The 19,799-nt window shown below is 41.9% G+C and overlaps 1 protein-coding gene across 1 annotated transcript in view; it reads left to right on the top strand.

The window, feature by feature from the left end:
- The first annotated feature begins 495 nt into the window (after positions 1 to 495).
- Positions 496 to 19,799, top strand: part of LMLN (leishmanolysin like peptidase) — an 88,797-nt gene continuing 69,493 nt past the window's right edge. Inside the window, exons 1-5 of the mRNA XM_036243897.1 lie at positions 496 to 729; positions 15,397 to 15,494; positions 16,392 to 16,422; positions 17,386 to 17,468; positions 18,157 to 18,274. Coding sequence (XP_036099790.1) covers positions 511 to 729; positions 15,397 to 15,494; positions 16,392 to 16,422; positions 17,386 to 17,468; positions 18,157 to 18,274 — 549 coding nt within the window. The 5' untranslated portion in view covers positions 496 to 510. The remainder of the gene's footprint in view (positions 730 to 15,396; positions 15,495 to 16,391; positions 16,423 to 17,385; positions 17,469 to 18,156; positions 18,275 to 19,799) is intronic.

Genomic DNA, 19,799 nt, shown 5'->3' on the forward strand with positions numbered 1-19,799 from the left:
GAGCCACACTGCAGGGGCCATTCACTTTTTATACAGAGGACTACACCAATTAAAAATTCCGTAGCTTGCCCTGGCCGGTTTGGCTTAGCGGTTGGAGTGTTGGCCTGCGGACCAGAGTCCCGATTTGGTTCCCGCTAGGGACAGTACCAAAAAATAAATTAATTAAAAAACATAAAATAAAAAAATTCTGTAGCTGTTTATATTTGTTTAAGCCACATGGCCCTTAGTGGGTGCATATCTTCCCCTTGACTAACTGACTTAAAGACGGAAAAACTGCCTCAGTAAATACACCCATATACCACCAACCCAATTACAGTCAACACCACATGGGCCGGTAAAGGGCACTTACTGGCTGGCTTGGCGCAATGAGACACGTCTCTTGTTCCGCGGTGAACTTCTGGGGGGATGACGCTAGCCAATCGAAAACCAGCTTTTCGCCAGCTGGCCCCTGCAGCTACCCTGAGCGGCGAGGGCTGGGCTGGCGCTGGGCGCGGAGGCGTCACGTACTCCATGGTAACGACGCGCAGCTCAAAGATGGCGCCGGAATGGGTCGGAGGAGCGGGTTCCTCGGGCGAAGGCCCGGGCCCAAGCCGGTGGCGCTGGAGCGGTTCTTTATGGGTCCGAGGCGTTTTACTCCTGTTGGGTGGGCTCCGGGCAAGCGCTACATCTATTCCTGTCTCCTTGGGCAGTTCCCCTCCCTGCCGGCACCACGTCCCCTCTGACACCGAGGTAGGGCGACAGAGGAGCGGGAGCGGGCCCTGTGAGGGTAAAGTAATACGGGAGGCAATGGCATAGAGAGTAGTGATTGGAACAGGGTGTCCGGGTGGAGGAAGCGAAATTGAGCCCAAGACTGAACTCTTAGAGGGCTGGGACCTGCTGTCAACTCCCTGCACCCAGCGAAGTGGCGGACTTAGGCACGCGGAACCTCATCGCGTCCTGTGCGGAGAGTCGTGCGTGGCAGGTAGTCAGCAGCCGTGGTTTTCACATTTGAGCATGCATCAGTATCACCTGAAGGGCTTGTGCAAACACAGATTGCTGCCCGCCTCCCCCACTTTCCGACTCATTAGGTCTAGCGTGTGTCCCCAGGATTTGCAGTTCACGTTCCCAGATAGTTGGTGATGCTGCTTGTCCAATGACCACACTTTGGGAAACACCAAACTAAAGGTTTGGGAAGGAAGGGATTGGAGACCCAAAGGCGTTAGAGGGAGAGTGGGGGTTCTGTGTAGACACAATTCAGGTTTATTTTCAAGTTACCTTATCACATTGCTTGTTTTACCCTGTCCTCTAGCCCTGGAAGTGCCTGCCTCCTTCACACTCCATTTTCCTTCCTGTCTAAATCCTTTCGGTCTCAGTTTAAGTTCCCTTACCTCAAGGCAGCCTGCTGAAACGAACCCCAGCAGAATGCCCTTTCCGTTTCTCAGTACGTCTTACCTGTACTCCCTCCTGTCACTTTACCAAGTACTGCTATGTGATGCTGGCTTATTTGTCAGCCATATCTTGCCTTTGTAGTTAAATGGTAAGGTTCCTTAGGATCAAGTTCATGTCTTATGCATTGATTCCTCCACGGTACTTAACTCAGAGGGAGGGCCCACAACAATCACTATCCTTTGAGGAAAGAAGACACAGTACCTGGAGCAGGGCTGCATGTTGTGATTGATTTTACAATTTGTCTTATTACTTTATCAAGAAATAGTAACCTAAAAATTTTCAGTTCAGCCCAGTAATCTAAAACCCCTCATTGATGTGGTGATTTCCAAAAATTTCTATGCATACTATTCAGTTATATGTGCCAAAATATTAAGTTTAGGGTTTGTAATGGTTTTACAGTTTTTATCATGACGCTGTATTTTGGCTGAATTATTTTATTTTTTTAGTCCCTAAGCAACTTTTAAGTTTATAATACATGATTGTTGTTTGTAATCACTATACTATGCATTAGATCTCCAGGATTTATTTATCTACTGGTTGTAAATTTGTACCCTTAAACAGCATATCCCAAATTCCCCCACCCCTTTGATAAATTATTTTTTAAAAATTCCCACAAAGCCCTGTGATTCTTTCCATTTAGATTTAAAAAAGAGGAAGTCATGCCCTGGCTGGTTTGGCTCAGCTGTTGGAATGTCAGCTTGTGGACCAGAGAGACCTGGGTTCGGTTCCCGCCAAGGGCATGTACCTTGGTTGCAGTTTGTCCCCGCCCCAGTTGAGGTTGTGTGTGTGTGTGTGGGGGGGGGGGCAGCCCGTCGATGTTTCTCTCTCACATCCATGTTTCTCTCTCATCCCCCTTCTCTCTCTCCTGCAAAAAAAATAAAAAATAAATAAAAAAGAGGAAATTGTTCAAAGACCTGCAAAATCTCTGCTAGAAGGAGCCTTAATAACTATTTTCTTCTAGTGGTTGTTGCCAGTGTACAAATCTCCCTTTTTTGAACATCTCCATGAGTAGGGAAATTATCTCCAGAGACAGCCTCTACATTTTTTGGAGATCTGCATTGTTAAAGTTTTCCTTTTATAAGAGTTGAGAGCTGGTTCTGAAACTTCCACCCACTCCATTCCTATTTATACCTCTGGGCTGAACAAACTCATTAGTGATAGTGCTTCAGATGTTAAAAGCAAGCTATTAATTTCTTCTTGAGAATTCTCATTCCTAATAAATTGTCCTAGTTCTTGACAGAATATGGAATAGCAATCCCTTTTAACCATTTTCTTTGCTTTAACCTGAATACAAAGTTAGGCAAGAACCATTTATTGTACTCATACTAGTTAAATGCTACAGGAAATTACAGTAACTTTTCTTGGTGGTGGTGGGGAACTACAAAACATTTTCACTCATTTTTTTAATTTATTGATTTCACAGAGAGAGGAAGGGAGAGGGAGAGAGAGATAGAAACATCAATGAGAGAGAACATGGATTGGCTGCCTTCTGCATGCCCCCCACTGGGGATTTGGCCCACAACCTGGGCATGTGCCCTAACTGGAAATTGAACTGGCAACCTCTTGGTGCATGGATCAATGCTGAACTACTGAGCCACACCAGCTGGGCCATTTTGACTCATTTAACTTGTTTTCAATTAAAACCTCTATGTTTTGTTTTGTTTTTACTTTTTATTATATAAATTAAAACAAAACCAAAAACAGAATAGTATAATGAACTCCCATGGACTCATTACCCAGCTTCAACACTTACCAATATTCTGTCATTCTTGTTTCATGTATTTCTATCCATTCCCCATCCTTATACTTATTACTGTAAAAAATTTGAGGTGGTGGGCGCCCGGCCCCTGTGGTTCAGTGGATTGAGTGTCGTCCCATGGACCGAGAGGTCCCAGTTCACTTCCCAGTCAGAGCACATTGCCTGGGTTGTGGACTTGGTCCCCAGAAGGAGGCAGACGAGCCATGTTTCTCTCTCACATTGATGTTTCTTTCTCTCCCTACCTCTTTCTCTGAAAAATCAATAAAAACATATTTTAAAGTAAATTAAAAAACAAAATTTGGGGGGAGTAGAATTTACATATATTGAAATGCAACAGATGTAGTCATGTAGACTCATATAAAACTCACAAACCAATCACAAAATAGAACATTTCCGTGTCTTCAGAAAGTTCCCTCCTGTCCTGTGCCAGTCAGTCTCCCATCCACACCAGGCAATTACTGTTCTAATTTTTATTTTACATTAGATTTAGGTTTTGTTTTGTTTTTTTGGTACGTGCCCCCAGCAGGAACTGAACCTGGGACTCTCTGGTCCACAGGCCAATGCTATAACCACTGAGCCAAACAGGCCAGGGCTAGATGTAGGTTTTATAATATATTAGTTTTGCCTGTTCTAGAACTTAGTTTGCATAAATGGAGTGATACAGTATATATCCTATTATATGGTAGATTATATTGAATTTTCCAATAGTAAATCAACCTTGTATTTTTGGGATAGACCCTACTTGGTCAAATGTATTATCCTTTTTATATACCTCAAAATTCAATTTGCTAATAGATTATTGAAGACTTTTATATCTATGTTTATGAGAGATGTTAGTTTATAACCTATTTTAGTCAAGTTTTTGTTAGCTTCTGATATCAGAATTATACTGTCCTCACAGAATGAGTTGGGAAGTGTTCCATCCTCTTATATTTTCTAAGAGTTTGTATAAAATTGAAATAATTTCTTTCTTAAATGTCTGGTATAATTCATAACTGAAACCACATGGACTTGGAGTTTTCTTGTAGAGTTTTTACAATACCTTGATTGAGCTATAATCTATATACCGTACCATAAAATTTGTTCACTTAATCGTCCAATTCAATGTTTTTTAATAAGTTTACAGATTTGTGCAACCATCACCACAATCCAATTTTATTTATTTATTTATTTATTTGTTTATTTATTTATTGATTGATATGTGCCCCTAGTGGGAACCGAACCCAGGACTCTCTGATCCACAGGCCAACGCTCCAACCGCTGAGCCAAACCGGCCAGGGCCACAGTCCAATTTTAGAACATTTCCACCGTGCCAAAAAGATCTTGGCCCATTTATAGTCAAACTCTATTTTCAAGCAACCACTATGTAGAGAGGTTTAGATAAATCCAGTTTCTCTGATCCAACTCTATTCATGTTTTCTTTCTTTTTTTAATTCTCACCTGAGGATATTTTTCTGTTTATCTTCAGATGGAGCGGGAGGGAGAGGGAGAGAAAGGGAGAGAGAGAGAAACATCACTGTGAGAGGGACAATCTACTGGTTGCCTCCTGCACGACCCCAACCAGGGCCAGGGATGAACCGCAACCGAGGTACGTGCCCTTGACCAGAATCGAACCCGTGACTCATTGGTCCGAGAGCTGATGCTCTACCACTGAGTCAAACCCGCCAGGGCTATTCATGTTTTCTATTTGATATTGTCAGTCTGGGTAATTTGTATTTTTCAAGGACTTTATTTTATCTGAATTGTTAAATTTATTGGTATAAAATTGTTCATAATTATTTTTTTGAGTGAAGAAAGAAAGTTACAAAATAGTCATGGGAATATAAAATACAGCATAGAGAATATAGTCAATAATACTGTAATAACTATGTATGGTGCCAAGTGAATACTAGAATTATCAGGGAAGTCACTTTACAAATTATGTAATTGTCTAACCACTCTGCTGAACACCTGAAACAAATATTTAGAACAATTATCTTTTGGTGTCTGTAGACTCTAGAGTGATATCTACTCTTTTATTTCTAATGTGGGAATTGGTGTTTATTCTGTTTTATTATAGTCCAGTCTTGCTAGGGGTTTATTAATTTTATTAATTGTTATAATAACCAACTGTTGGCTTTAGTAATTATCTTTTATGATTGTTATCTTTTATTTTCTATTTTTATTATTTTCTCTTTCTACTTATTATGGATTTACTTTGTTCATATTGTTAGGTGGAAACTTAGATCATTGTTTTGGAGCCTTTTTTTTTCTAATATAAACATTCAAAGATACAGATTTTGTTCTAAATAAGCACAACTTTAGCTGCACCTCACAGATTTTGACACATTGTATTTTAATTATTGTTTAGTTCAAAAAGTGTTTTTATTTTCCCTGATAATTTTTTCTTTGATCCATGGTTATTAAAAATATTTAAAATTTAATTGCTAAATATTTGGTCCTTTTAAAAATACCTTATGTTAATGATTTCTAATTTAGAGAGTATCTTCTGTAAGATTTTAGCACTTTGAAATTTGAGATTGTTTTGTAAATTTGTCTTTGGTTCTGTCAGTTTTTGCTTCATGGATTTTGAATTTGTTGTTAGATGGATTCAAATTTATAATTGTGTCTTTCTGTTGTATTTACCCTGTCTACTTGTATCTGTTTTCATTATAAAATTATAACCTTTTTTAGTCAAGTTTTTGTTAATACTCCCTATCTTGAAGTCTACTTTGTCTGATATTAATTTAGCCATTTCAGCTTGCTTATAATTAGAGCTTACATGATATACATCTTTCTACTCTTACATGATATACATCTTTCTACTCTTTTACATTTAACCTTCTGTATTATATATGTGTATGTTTGCTTTAGGGATTATAATATGCATCTTTTGCTTATTACAAATATTTAATGTTGATTTTGCCTTATCATAATGACAAGGATGTCCAATATGATGTTGAATAAGAGTGGTGAGAGTAGACTTCCTTGCACTGTTCCTGATCTTAGGGGGAAAGCATGTAGTCTTCCACTAGTAAGAATATTTGTTGTAGCCCGGCTGGTGTGGCTAAGTGGTTGAGCATCGACCCATGCACCAAGAGGTCGCTGGTTCAGTTCCCGGCCAGGGCACATGCCCAGGTTATGGGCCAAATCCCCAGTTGGGGGCATGCAGGAGGTGGCAAATCAGTGTTCTCTTTCATTCATGTTTCCATTTCTCCCTACCTTTCCCTTCCTCTCTCTCTAAAAATCAATAAAGAAAAAAATATTAGTTGTAGATTTCTTTGTAGATATGCTTTAGCAGGTTAAGAAAATTACCTGCCATTCCTAGTTTGCTGATAGGTTTTATGAATGGATGCTGAATTTTATTAAATGTCTTTTTGGCACCAATTGATATAATCATGTAGCTTTTTTTCTTTACTGTATTCATATTGTGAGTTACATTGATTGATTTTTTTTTTGAATGATAAACTAGTCTTGCATTCCTGACATAAAACCCTTCTTGGTCATGATTTATTAACCCTCTTTACATTTTGCTGGATTTGATTTGCTAATATTTTGTTGGTGCTTTTTGCACACATATTCATGAAGGGATATTGGTCTGCAGTTGTAAGCCCTGGCCAATGTGCTCCATGGTTAGAGTGGTAACCCGAGGACCAATAGGGTCATGGGTTTGATTCCCAGTCAAGGACACATACCTGGGTTGCAGGTTTGATTCCTGGTCCTGGTTGGGGGTACCTGCAGAAGGCAGCCAATCGATTTGTCTCTCTTGCGTCGATGATTTTCTCTCTCTTCCTCTAAAAAAATCAATGGAAAATATATCCTTGGGTGAGAATTAAAAATAAATAAATAAAAGAAAATGAGTTGGGAAATATTGCTCCCTCTTCCAAACTCTAATTTTAGAGTTTGCATGCAGTCAGTATTGTTTCTTCCTTACATTTTTAGTAGAATTCATGAATGAAGCCATCAAAGGCTGGAATTTTCTTTATTTGAAAACTGTAAACTATGAACTTTATTTCCCTTTCTTTTCTATTTAAAATTGTTTTTAAAATTTATTCTTCTTGCCCTGGCCGGTTTGGTTCAGCGGTTAGAACGTCGGCCTGTGGTCCAGAGAGACCTGGGTTTGGTTCCCGCTAAGGGCACGTACCTCAGTTGCAGTTTGTCCCCGGCCCTGGTTGGGTCGTGCAGGTGGCCCTTTCACATCGATGTTTCTCTCTCTCTCATCCCCTCCCACTCTATCTGAACAAAATATGGAAAAATGTCCTCGGGTGAGGATAAAAAAAAAAATTTCTTCTTCTTGTTGAAGTATTACAGATGCCCTCCTTTTCCCCCCATTGACCCCCCCCACCCCACCCCAGGCCTTCACTGCACTATTTCTGTGTCCATGGGTTTGTGCATATATGCATGTAAGTTCTTTGGTTAATCTCTTCCCCTCTGCCCCCCACCCCCTTGCCTCTGATATTAATCAGTCTGGTCCATGCTTCCATGTCTCTGGTTCTATTTTGTTTATTAGATTCCACATATAAGTGAGAACATGTGATACTTGTCTTCCTCCGACTGGTTTATTTCCTTTCCTTTTTTTTTTTTTTTTTAACTTATCTGTATTGTTGAATGTATTACAGATGTCCCTTTTTACCCCAACTTGACCCCCTCCTCCCCAGTCCTGCCCCCTTTCTGCTTTCCCCACAGTATTGTCTGTGTCTTTTGGTTATGTATGTAAGCATATAAGTTCTTTGGTTTCTCTCTTCCCACCCTACCTCCACCCTTCCCTTTGAGGTTCATCAGTCTAACAACCAATTTGTACTTCTTAATCCCTTCATCTTTTTCACCCAACTCCCCTCCCATCTGGCAACCAACAAAAAGTTCTCTGTATCTGTGAATCTATTTCTTTTCGGCTTGCTCATTTTGTTTGTAGATTCAATTGTTGGTAGATATGTATTTATTGCCATTTTATTATTCATATTTTTGTTCTTTTTCTCCTTCAAGAAAACCCTTCAACATTTCATGTAATACAGGTTTGGTGGTGATGAGCTCCTTTAGCTTTCTCTTGTCTGGGAAACTCTTTATATGGCCATCGATTCTAAATAATAGCTTTGCAGGATAGAATAATCTTAGATTTTTTTTTCTTTGTTTGTTTTTTTTTTTTTTATCCTCACCCGAGGACATTTTTCCATTTTTTGTACAGATAGAGTGGGAGGGAGAGAGAGGAAGGGAGAGAGAGAAACATCGATGTGAAGGGACACATCGAGTGGCTGCCACCCGCACGACCAACCAGGGCCGGGGACAAACTGCAACCGAAGTACGTGCCCTTAGCGGGAACCGAACCCGGGTCTCTCCGGACCGCAGGCCGACACTCTAACCGCTGAGCCAAACCGGCCAGGGCGATTTTTTTTTTCTTTATCCTCACCCGAGGATATTTTTCCATTTATCTTCAGACATAGTAGGAAGGAGGGAGAGAGGGAGAGAAAGAGACAGAGAGAGAGAGAGAGAAACATCGATGTGAGAGAGACACATTGACTAGTTGCCTCCCGCAAGACTTAGACTAGGACCAGGGACGAACTGCAACCAAGGAAAGTGCCCTTGGCCCGAAATGAACCCGGTTCTCATTGGTCCGTAGGCCAACGCTCTAACCACCGAGTCAAACCAGCCAGGGTGGATAGAGTAATCTTGATTGTAGGTCCTTGCTTTTAATCACTTTAAATATTTCTTGCCACTCCCTCCTGGCCTGCAAAGTTTCTTTTGAGAAATCGGCTGACAGCCTTATGGGAGCTCTGTTGTAGGTAACAAACTGCTTTTCCCTTGCTGCTTTTAAGATTATCTCTTTGATCTAGCTGGTGTGGCTAAGTGGTTGAGCATTGACCCATGCATCAAGAGGTCACCGGTTGGCTCCCCGGTCAGGACATATTCCCAGGTTGTGGCCTGATCCCCTGTGGGGGGCATACAGGAGGTGGCCAGTCGATGTTCTCTCTCATCCACGTTTCTGTCCCTCTCTCCCTCTCATTTCCTCTCTCTGTAAAATCAATAAAGGAAAAAAAAATTTTTTTTAAAGATTCTATCTTTAACCTTTGGTATTTTGATGATGATATGTCTTGGTGTGGACCTCTTTGGGTTCATCTTGTTTGGGACTCTCTGTGCTTCCTGGACTTGTATGTCTGTTTCCTTCACCAAGGTAGAGAAGTTTTCTGTCATTATCTTTTCTTTTTTTTTTGGTACGTGCCTCTAATGGGAACCGAACCCGGGACTCTCTGGTCCGCAGGCTGACATTTCAGCCACTGAGCCAAACCGGCCAGAGCTGTCTTTTCATCAATTTCTGTCCTCTCTCTCATCCTGGCACTCCTATGATGCAAATGTTGGTATGCTTGAAGTTGTCCCACAGGCTCCTTATACTATCCTCATTTTTTGGATTCTTTTTTCTTTTTGCTGTTCTGATAGGGTGTTTGCGGCTCCGTATATTTCAAATCGATAGTTTGCTTTTTGGCTTCACCTACTCTATTATTGATTCCCTGTAAATTATTCTTTATTTCAGTTAGTGCATTCTTCATTTCTGACTGATCCTTTATTATGCTGTTGAGGCCCTCACTAAATTCATTGAGTTTTCTTATAAGCAGTGTTTTGAACTTTGCATCTGTTAGATTGCTCATCTCCACTTCATTTAGTTCTTTTCCTGGAGTTTTGCTCTGCTCTTTCATTTGGGACATGTTTCTTTGCCTCCTCATTTTGGCTGCTTCCCTGTGTTTGTTTCTATGTATTAGGTAGAGTTGCTATGTCTCCTAGGCTTCCTAGGGTGGCCTGTTGTAGTAGATGTCCTATAGGGTCCAGTGGCACGGTCTCCCTGATCACCTAGCTGAGCCCTCAAGGTGCACTCCTCGTGTGGACTTTACAACCTTCTGTTGTAATTGAGTCTTTTTTTTTTTTTTAATCTTTGTTGTTGAATGTATTACAGATGTTCCTCATTTTTCCCTCATTGATCCCCTCCTCCCTACTCCCGCCCCCCTCCCGCCTTTTCCCACACTGTTGTCTGTGTCCATTGGTTATACATATAAGTTCTTTGGTTTATTTCTTCCCCCCTTCCCCCCCAACCTCTTTCCCTTTGAGGTTTGTCAGTCTAGCAACCAATTTGTACTTCTTAATCCCTTCACCTTTTTCACCCATTCCCCCAACCCCCCTCCCATCTGGCAACCAACAAAATGTTCTCTGTATCTATGAGAATGTTTCTGTTCTGCCTGTTCATTTTGTTTGGAGATGCCACTGTCAATAGATATGTATTCATTGCCATTTTGTTTGTTCATATATTTTATCTTTTTCTTCAAAAAGACCCTTCATCATTTCATATAATAACGGTTTGGTGGTGATGAACTCCTTTAACTTTTTCTTGTCTGGGAAACTCTTTATATGGCCATCAATTCTAAATGACAGTTTTGCAGGATAGAGTAATCTTGGTTGTAGGTTCTTGCTTTTCATCACTCTGAATATATCTTGCCACTCCCTTCTGGCCTGCAAAGTTTCTTTTGAGAAATCAGCTGACAACCTTATGGGAACTCCCTTGTAGGTAACTAACTGCTTTTCTCTTGCTGCTTTTAAGATTCTCTCGTTGCCCTGACCGGTTTGGCTCAGCGGTTAGAGTGTCGGCCTGCAGTCTGGAAAGACCCGGGTTCAGTTCCTGCTAAGGGCGTGTGCCTCGGTTGCAGTTTGTCCCCAGCCCTGGTTGAGTAATGCAAGTGGCAGCCACTTGATATATCCCTTTCACATCGATGTTTCTCTCTCTCTCTCCCTCCCACTCTATCTAAACAAAAAAAAAAAAAAAAAAAAAAAAATGTCCTCAGGTGAGGATTAAAAAAAAAAAAAGATTCTCTCGTTGTCTTGAACCTTTTGCATTTTGATGAAGATGTGTCTTGGTGTGGGCCTCTTGGGGTTCATCTTGTTTGGGACTCTCTGTGCTTCCTGGACTTGTATGTCTGTTTCCTTCACCAAGTTAGGAAAGTTTTCTGCCATTATTGTTTCACACAGGTTTTCAATTTCTAGTTCTCTCTTTTGTCCTTCTGGCACCCCCAAGATGCAAATTTTGGCATGCTTGTTGTCCCAGAGGCTTCTTACTCTATCCTCATTTTTTTGGATTCTTTATTTTTTTTGCTGTTCTGATTGGGTGTTTTTTGCTTCCTTATATTCCAAATCAACAGTTTGCTTCTTGGATTTACGTACTCTACTATTGAGTCTGTGTAAATTATTCATTTCAGTTATTGCCTCCTTCATTTCTGACTGTGCATCTTTCATTTCTGACTGGTCCATTTTTATGCTCTTGAGCCCTCACTAAGTTCATTGAGCATCCTTATAAGCAGTATTTTGAACTCAGCATCTGTTAGGTTGCTTATCTCCATTTCACTTAGTTCTTTTATTGGGGTTTTGTTCTGTTCTTTCATTTGGGACCTGTTTCTTTGTCTCCTCATTTTGGCTGCCTCTCTGTGTTTGTTTCTGTGTATTACTTAACGAGAGGTGTGGGGCTCTCTGAGACCAGATGCTGCTTGTTTGAAAGAATTTAGGAAAACCTGAAGCAGGATCCAAGACAGGCCAATCCTATGGTTAAGCAACTGGCAACAGCTTGGGTGGGCCTGAAAGTTGGGTGGGGCGGGGCCTCAGGGAATCACCAGGGCGGGGCTATGAGTGTGAGCCAGGTTGCTGGAGTCCCAGATATAGCGACTGTCTCCCGCCCCAGGGAAGGGCTCACCAAAGGCACAAAGGCCTCTGACAGCACATTTGTCCCGGAGAAAGCCCCTTCTCTAGCCGTTGCTCCAATGCCAAACAGCTCAGTTCTTCCCTGTATGTCTCTGATGCCCCTCAAGCTGCCTTCCCTCTGCGCTTAGAGGGAGTGAGTCCGATAAGTCCGCGCATGGGAGCTGCCTGGGGCTCCAGCCATGTCACCTTCCCTGAGCTTCAGTTTTCCAGCCAGAAGTTTTGGGGACTTCTCTTCCTGGCGCTGGAACCCTTAGTGGGGCCTCTGGTGTGGGACCGGGACCCCTCAGTCCTCAGGGAGGACCTTCCTAGCCGAGGTGTCTTCCTGGTTTTTATCTACCACACGTGGGTGTGGGACCAGCCCGTCCGCCTCTGCCCTTCCTACCAGTCTCGATGTGGCTGTTGCTTTAATTCCATAGTTGTAGGACTTCCGTTCAGCTTGATTTCAGGCGGTTTTGAATGATGGTTGTTATGTAGTTTAGTTGTAACTTTGATGCGGTTGTGGGAGGACGCGATACCGTGTTTACCTACGCCGCCATCTTCGTAATTGAGTCTTGATTGCTGTTGGCACGTCAGTGGGAGGGTTTACTCAGGTTGGTCTGCTGCAAGGACTGGCTGTGCCCACTAACCATCGACCTCTGACTACCTTGGAGAATCAGCTGTGCAGGGGTCAACTACACAGAGCAAGACTTACTTCAACAGTGCTCTGGTACCTCCTGAGTCCATTCCTTGAGTGTGTCACTTGAGGTGGATGGTTGGTGGTGCTTTGACGTGGTCTGAAGCTGTCCACTGGGTGTGCTGGCTCTGGAGCAAGGTCAGCCACCGCCTGGGTTCTGCCCAGGGCCACCAGGCAAATCGATCTGCAGATGGCTACTTCTTGTGTTGGGCTTGGAGGTGCCCAGGAAAAGCCAAGCTGTGAACTAAGGCTTACTGCTTGTAGTGCCGGGCCTGGGACTACTTAGCAAGAGGTACTGGGCTCACTGTGGCCAGATGCTGCTTGTTTGAGAGAATTTAGGAAAATCTGAAGCAGGAGCCAAAAATAGGCTAATCCTATGGTAAAGTCACTGGAAACAACTTGGGTGGGCTGGAAAGTTGGGTGGGGCAGGACCTCAGGGAATCACCAGGATGGGGCAAACAGTGTGAGCCAGGTTGCTGGAGTCCCAGATATGGCCGCCCTCTGTCTGCTCTGGGGGGGAAGGGCTCACCGAAGGAACCACAGCCTCCACCAGCATGTCTGTCCAGGAGAAAGCTGCCTCTCCTGTCCCCGTCCCGATGCCAAACAACTCATTTCTTCCCCATGTATCTCTGGTGCCCTTCAAGCTGCCTCTTCTCTGAGCTGGAGCTCAGAGGGATATGGACCAAGTAAGTCCATGCTCAGGCCCTTTAAGAGGGACTGCCTGGGGCTCCAGCAGCCTCAACTTCCCTCAGGCTCAGTTCCTGGTGGATTTTACAACCAGAAGTGATGGGGACTTCTCTTCCTAGCACTGGAATCCTGAGCTGGGCTCCTGGTGTGGGACGGGGACCCCTCACTCCTCAGGGAGGAGCTTTACAGTCGAGGTGTCCCTCCTGATTTTTATTTGCCACACATGGGTATGGGACCAGCCCATCAGCATCTCCACCCCTCCTACCAGTCTCAATGTGGCTGCTGCTTTAATTTTGTAGTTGTAGTACTTCCATTCAGCTCGATTTCAGGCAGTTCTGAATGATCATTTTCTCTCTTTTTTTAAATATGTTTTTTATTTTATTGTTTTAAGAGAAAGAGGAAGGGGGGGAGAGGCAGAAACATTGAAATGAGAGAGAAACATAGATTGGCTGCCTCCTGCATGCCCCTCAGTGGGGATCAGTGCCCTCAACGCAGGCATATGCCCTGACAAGGGATTGTACTGGGACTTTTCAGTCCATAGGAGCCACACTGACTGGGATGAACTCAATTTCTTCTTCTTTTTTTTTAATCCTCACACGAGGATATTTTTCCACTGATTTTCAGATAGAGTGGGAGAAGGAGGGAGAGAGAAACATTGATGTGAGGGAGAGACATCGACTGGTTGCTCCCTCACGACCCCCACCAGGGCCAGGATCAAATCACAACCGAAGTACGTGCCCTTGACTGGAATCGAACCCGAGACTCTTTGGTCCATAGGCCGATGTTCTAACCACTGAACAAACCGGCCAGTGCTGAACTCAATTTCTTATTTTTTATTTTTTTTATTTTTTTATATTTTGTTCAGATAGAGTGGGGGGGGGGAGAGAGAGAAACATCGACATGAAAGGGACGCATCGAGTGGTTGCCACCCCCACAACCCAACCAGGGCCGGGGACAAACTGCATCCGAGGTACATGCCCTTAGTGGGAACCAAACCCGGGTCTCTCCGGGCCGCAGGCCGATGCTCCAACCACTGAGCCAAACCGGCCAGGGCAGAACTCAATTTCTTTAATAGATATTGGAATAATCAGGTTATCTCTTTCTTCTTGATTGTGTTTTAGTACATTAAGTCTTTCAAAGAATATCCTTTCATTGAAGTTGTCATATTTTTGTACATAAAGTTTTTCTTAATGTTTACTTTTGATCTTTTAAACATCTGTAAAGGGTTCTGATACCAATTCTAACATGTGGGGTTTTTTCCACATACCACCAAGAAACTGGGTGCCCTGCAGTTTAACTCAATTCTGACACTGTCTACCTAGAGATAATACCAGATTCCACAGGTTTAGGGTTTAGTCCTATAACACTCCTCCCACTGCACCCCACTTCATTTCAGACACCAATCTCAAGTCCAGGTTGTCACCTGAGCTTTTGACCTAACAACTTTAGATTGGAGGTTTTAACAACCCCCAACTTGGGTTCATCTAATTTGCAGAGAAGTTCATAGAAATCAGAGAAAAATTTTACTTGCTAGAATATCAGTATATTATCTGATATATATACTGATGTAACACAAGAACAACCAGATGGAAGAGATGCATAAGGAAAGGTATGGAAAAAGGCATAGAGGATATCCAGTTGTTCTAGGACCATTTGTTGAAAAGACTATCTGCTCCATTGTCTTTTTTCCTTTGTTAAAGATCAGTTCACTATATGTATGTGGTTCTATTTCTGGGTTCTCTGTTCTGTTGGCCTATTTGTCTCTTCTTTTGCCAGTGCCACACTGTCTTGATTACTATAGCTTTATAATAACTCTTGAAGTCAGGTAGTGGTAGTGTCAGTCCTCCAACTTCGTTCTTCTTCTTCAAAATTTTGTTGGCTAATCTGGGTCTTTTGCCTCTCTATGTAAATTTTAGAATCATTTGATTTATATCCACCATATAACTTCCTGGGATTTCTATTGGGATTACATTGAATCTAAGTTGAGTCTACCCATGAATATGAACTATCTCTCCATTTATTTGTTCTTTTTTTTTTTTCTGGGTATTACACTTGAAATTTAGTTTATTAATTTTAAGTTAGGACCTCAATTTGCTAATCTATACATATTTAAAAAAATTTTTAAATATATTTCCTTTTTTAGGTAATAAATAAGGTCCATCTGAAGGCAAATCATGTTGTAAAGAGAGATGTTGATGAACATTTAAGAATCAAGACTGTCTATGATAAAAGTATTGAAGAGTAAGTACATCATTATTTTGTGATCTTTTTTATTAAGAACAAAGCAATTTAAGATATTTTTATCTGTTATCTGAAGTTTCATAGATTGAACTCAGTGCCAAGACACATTCAAGATGGAATTCAGCTAAAAATGCTTTTTAATTTGGAAAGATTATGACCATGGGATATGATAAAAATCTATACATCATGCATAATTTGAACAGAACAATGTGGATCTATGTGGATGTGGTTAATAACAGACTCAGAAGGCACCTCCTCAATAAATACTTGGAAGAAAAATAAGAGGAAGTGCTTATATATGCAATAATAAGAACATTTACAAAATTATTAACCAGAGAGATGATTTAGGTTAAATTTTTCCTATTTAATATAAGAGTGGTCCAGAAAACAGGTAAATTATGAATCTATAGCAGTTTTTTAAAAAAGATTTTTAATTGATTTTTAAAGAGGAAGGGAGAGGGAGACAGAGAGAAACATCAGTGTGAGAGTACAACACGATCAACTTACCTCCTGCATGACCTCTACAACCAAGGCATGTGCCCTGATTAGGAATTGAACTGGCAGCCTTTCAGTGCACGGCCGATGTCCAACCAACTGAGCCATACCAGTCAGGGCAATCTATAGTAGTTTATGAAGATCTATTAAGAGTAGTTGATGTCCTTTCCTATCCTTAACTTCCCAAATGAATTAGATAGCATATGATCATGCCTAGCATTGTGTTTTGGCACAGAGTAAACTCTCAAATACTCATTGAGATAAATCGAATGTTGGTGGATTGATGCTGCATGCTTCCACAAAGCATTCTTTGGGGCTCCTGCCAGATGTGTTCTGAACAAGTGAGACAGTGCTCTGCCCCAGCATGGCAATTCTTATGTTTCATGTCGTCACTTCTTTCAGGTTGCTTCCTGAAAAAAGAAACCTTGTTAAGGTAGGTTAATAAATACTCATGGCTTGAACTGGATACTTAAATTGAGTATGTTTTATTGTATGTAAATTATACTTAAAAGAAAAATATATACAAAAATGTTTTGTGAATGACTGAATAAAAGATGTCAGTAGTGAATTGATAAATGTATTTATCATTTTCACCAAAGTGTCTTTGTAATGCACTCACCAAGACTTTGTATTTGATATTAATTTAGTGTTCTCATTTTCCTTCTTATTCTCTTAAGTTTGAGGGGAGCAGAACATACTAAGGGTAGTGAAAAAAGCTGATTTTTGAAATGCATTGAGAACACCATCATGGTGGAAATACTTATTCTCCTGAAGATTAATTAACCTGAAAGCATGATATGCCAAAGTTGTTTATAGGAGTGCTAACCTCATTGGTTTTTAAACTGTTATAGAGAGTAACACACACACACCCACCCACCCATACACACATTAAGCCAATTCATTAACAAAAATAAGTGAGGTTAAAGTAAATCTTCTAAACATAAGATTTTTGTAAATAAACTATCTTAATCTTGGAACCAACTAAGTCCCAAATTAGAAGTAATTTAGATTACTAGTTGAGATTCATGTTTTGTTTTCTTTCTTTTTTTATTATTAATTTATTTTTGTTATAGATGTTTCTCCTTTTCCCCCATTGAGATTCATATTTTCTAATATTGTATTTAAATAGAGGTAGGGAGTGAAGTTTCCATTTAGTGTTCTTTCCCCAAACTCAACTTGAAAACAAGGAAATTCTTTTGCCCTTAGACTAACTTACTCTCTCCCCTACTCCTTGCCATACAACCTTTGACTAATTAGTATCTGTATTCCAGAATTGTAAGGCTTTTCCTTTTTTTTTTTACCCTCAGTCATTGAAATCCTATGCTTGCTTGTTTTAAATGTAATTTATACTTTGACTATAATTCTGACTGGTTTTCTTTGTTTAACTTTTATTTAGAACAAACTTTTTCCACAAGCTATTTCTTATTTAGAGAAGACTTTTCAGGTTCGTAGACCTGCAGGCACTATTTTACTTAGCAGGTTTGTATGTCACATTAAACACAGATAATTTTCTTGTCATTCAGTACTGTGCCCTCTCCAATCTACCAGTATGGCAAATTGTGAATTTTTACTAGAATATTTTATGATGCTTTTTTTTAGAGACCAAAATGCAAGGTGTTTGAAAAGAATGTAAAAATGTTTGTTGGGTTATCACTCTTTCCCTGATTTTCTACTATATGGTGACCTACTAGATATTTCCCTAGGGTGTAGTTGTCCCCTGCTTGCTACATTCCCTTCCTCTGTTCTTCATAGCAGTGGTTCTCAACCTGTGGGTCCTGACCCCTTTGGGGGTCGAATGACCATTTCACAGGGGTCACCTAAGACATAACAGTAGCAAAATTACAGTTATGAAGTAGCAATGAAAATAATTTTATGGTTGGGGGTCACCACAACATGAGGAACTGTATTAAAGGGTCGCAGCATTAGGAAGGTTGAGAACCAATGGTCTTTAGTATAGGCTTTATGAAATATTTGGGTATTTGAAAATTCAGATCAGGAAGATTTTCCATGGAACCAAATTCTTTCTTAGTCCACTTTTCTAATTAAAATAGTAACTATTAATGAGCTAATACAGCAGTTACAAGTTTTTTACAATGCCTTTTGATTACTGTGAACTATTCTTTTTTTTTTTTTTTGTAATTAAACTTTGATTATATATGAACTGAAGACAATGTGCAACAAACCAATACCTACGGAAGGAAAATGATCCCCATAGATACTGTACTGGGGAATGTGCAGAGCATACAAAATGTGGCCCAGTTATAGTGCCTGAAGAGCATCTCCAGGTAATTCAGCCTACTCTCAGAAATGTTTTGTTGTTTGTTTGCCATAAATGTTGTTTAGGTGCTGCTGTTTTTTGTTGTTGTTGTTCTGTTTGTGTGTGTGTGTGTGTGTGTGTGTATTTAGCAGTGTTTTTATTCTTTAGAATAACCTTAGGGAAAATTTTGAATCTATGACACTAAGAAGTTTTTACAGACTTTAAATTCAGAAGCTTTGAAAGATAGCAGGGGGCAGGACTGGAGCGAGAGTGAGTGTGTGAGTGTGAGCGAGTGTGAGAGAAAGTATGGATGGACGTGAGTATGGACGAGCAGCCTCAAACAGTGTAGAAATATGAGGCAGAAGGTTCCTGTGCTGTGGACAGGGAGCAGCCAGCTACCTTGGTAAGCAGCTTGTCAGGGCGCTTCTTCCTGCACGGCCAGAAGGCCAGAAGGAAGATTCCTGGTCTTTTCTGGGAGGAGGCAGCGGGAGCGGCTACGGCTGAGTAACCTGAATCCACCATTGCGCCTTGCACCATCGGACCAGTGGACCCCACTGTGTCAACGCAGACCAATGCACAGTAGCGGCACTGTCAATGGGCCTGCTGCAGAAGCTGCAACTGTCTGGGAGCTGAGCACCATCCCCCACAACAGCAGCCTGATTGGAGCTGAGCACAATCCCCCACAGTAGCAGCCTGATCAGAGCTGAGCACCACCCCTAGCAGTAGTAGTGCCAGCTTGGAAGTCCAGCACCTTCCCTCACAGCAGCAGTGATGGGTGGGAGTGGAGCCCCACCCCCAACAGCAAACCACCCCCAGCATCAGAGGCTTGGGAGCAGACATCCATCTCCAGGCAGCAGCAGCACAGATCGGCAGCTGAGACCCAACTCCAGCAGCATCAGCAGAGGCTGATCAGGAGTGATTCCCCAGCCCAAGCAGCAGCAGGACTTGGGTAGCTGAGACCTGCCCCTGAAAACTGCAGCAGAGGATTTGGAGTGCAGCCCCTCCCCCAGCATCAGCAAAGTACTGGGAGCTAAGCATCCTCAGCCCCCAACAGCAGCAGAGGATTGGGAGCTGAGAGCACCGCCTGGCAACAGCAGCATCAGTAGCAGTACAAACGGAGCTAACACTCACCCCCAGCAGCATCAGCAATGACCGATCAGGAGCTGAGCCACACCAGGCAGGAGCACACTCCAACAGCACAGCAGCGGGACCCACACACCCCAACTGTACACTACTAGCAGGACCCATGTGCCCCAGCAGTGCACACACACACCCCAGCAACACACTGGCTGGACCCATGCCCCTCAGCAGTGCCTACCACAACAGACCAATACCAGTCGCCAGTTGTCAGTCCTCCAGGACCCACAACAGGCAAGAGGCTCCACACACCAAAACAGTCTGAGAGCACAGCAGCCTTATTTAATACACACTGTCCTGCCTACACATCCCAACATCCCTCAACGGGCCTAGAACTACCAGACTGCTAAAATGGGGAGACAAAGAAACCACCCAAATGAAAGAAAAGGAGGAATCACCAGAAAAAGAACTACATG

This window comes from Molossus molossus, unplaced genomic scaffold, assembly GCF_014108415.1.
Source record: "Molossus molossus isolate mMolMol1 unplaced genomic scaffold, mMolMol1.p scaffold_m16_p_5, whole genome shotgun sequence".
NCBI lineage: Eukaryota > Metazoa > Chordata > Mammalia > Chiroptera > Molossidae > Molossus > Molossus molossus.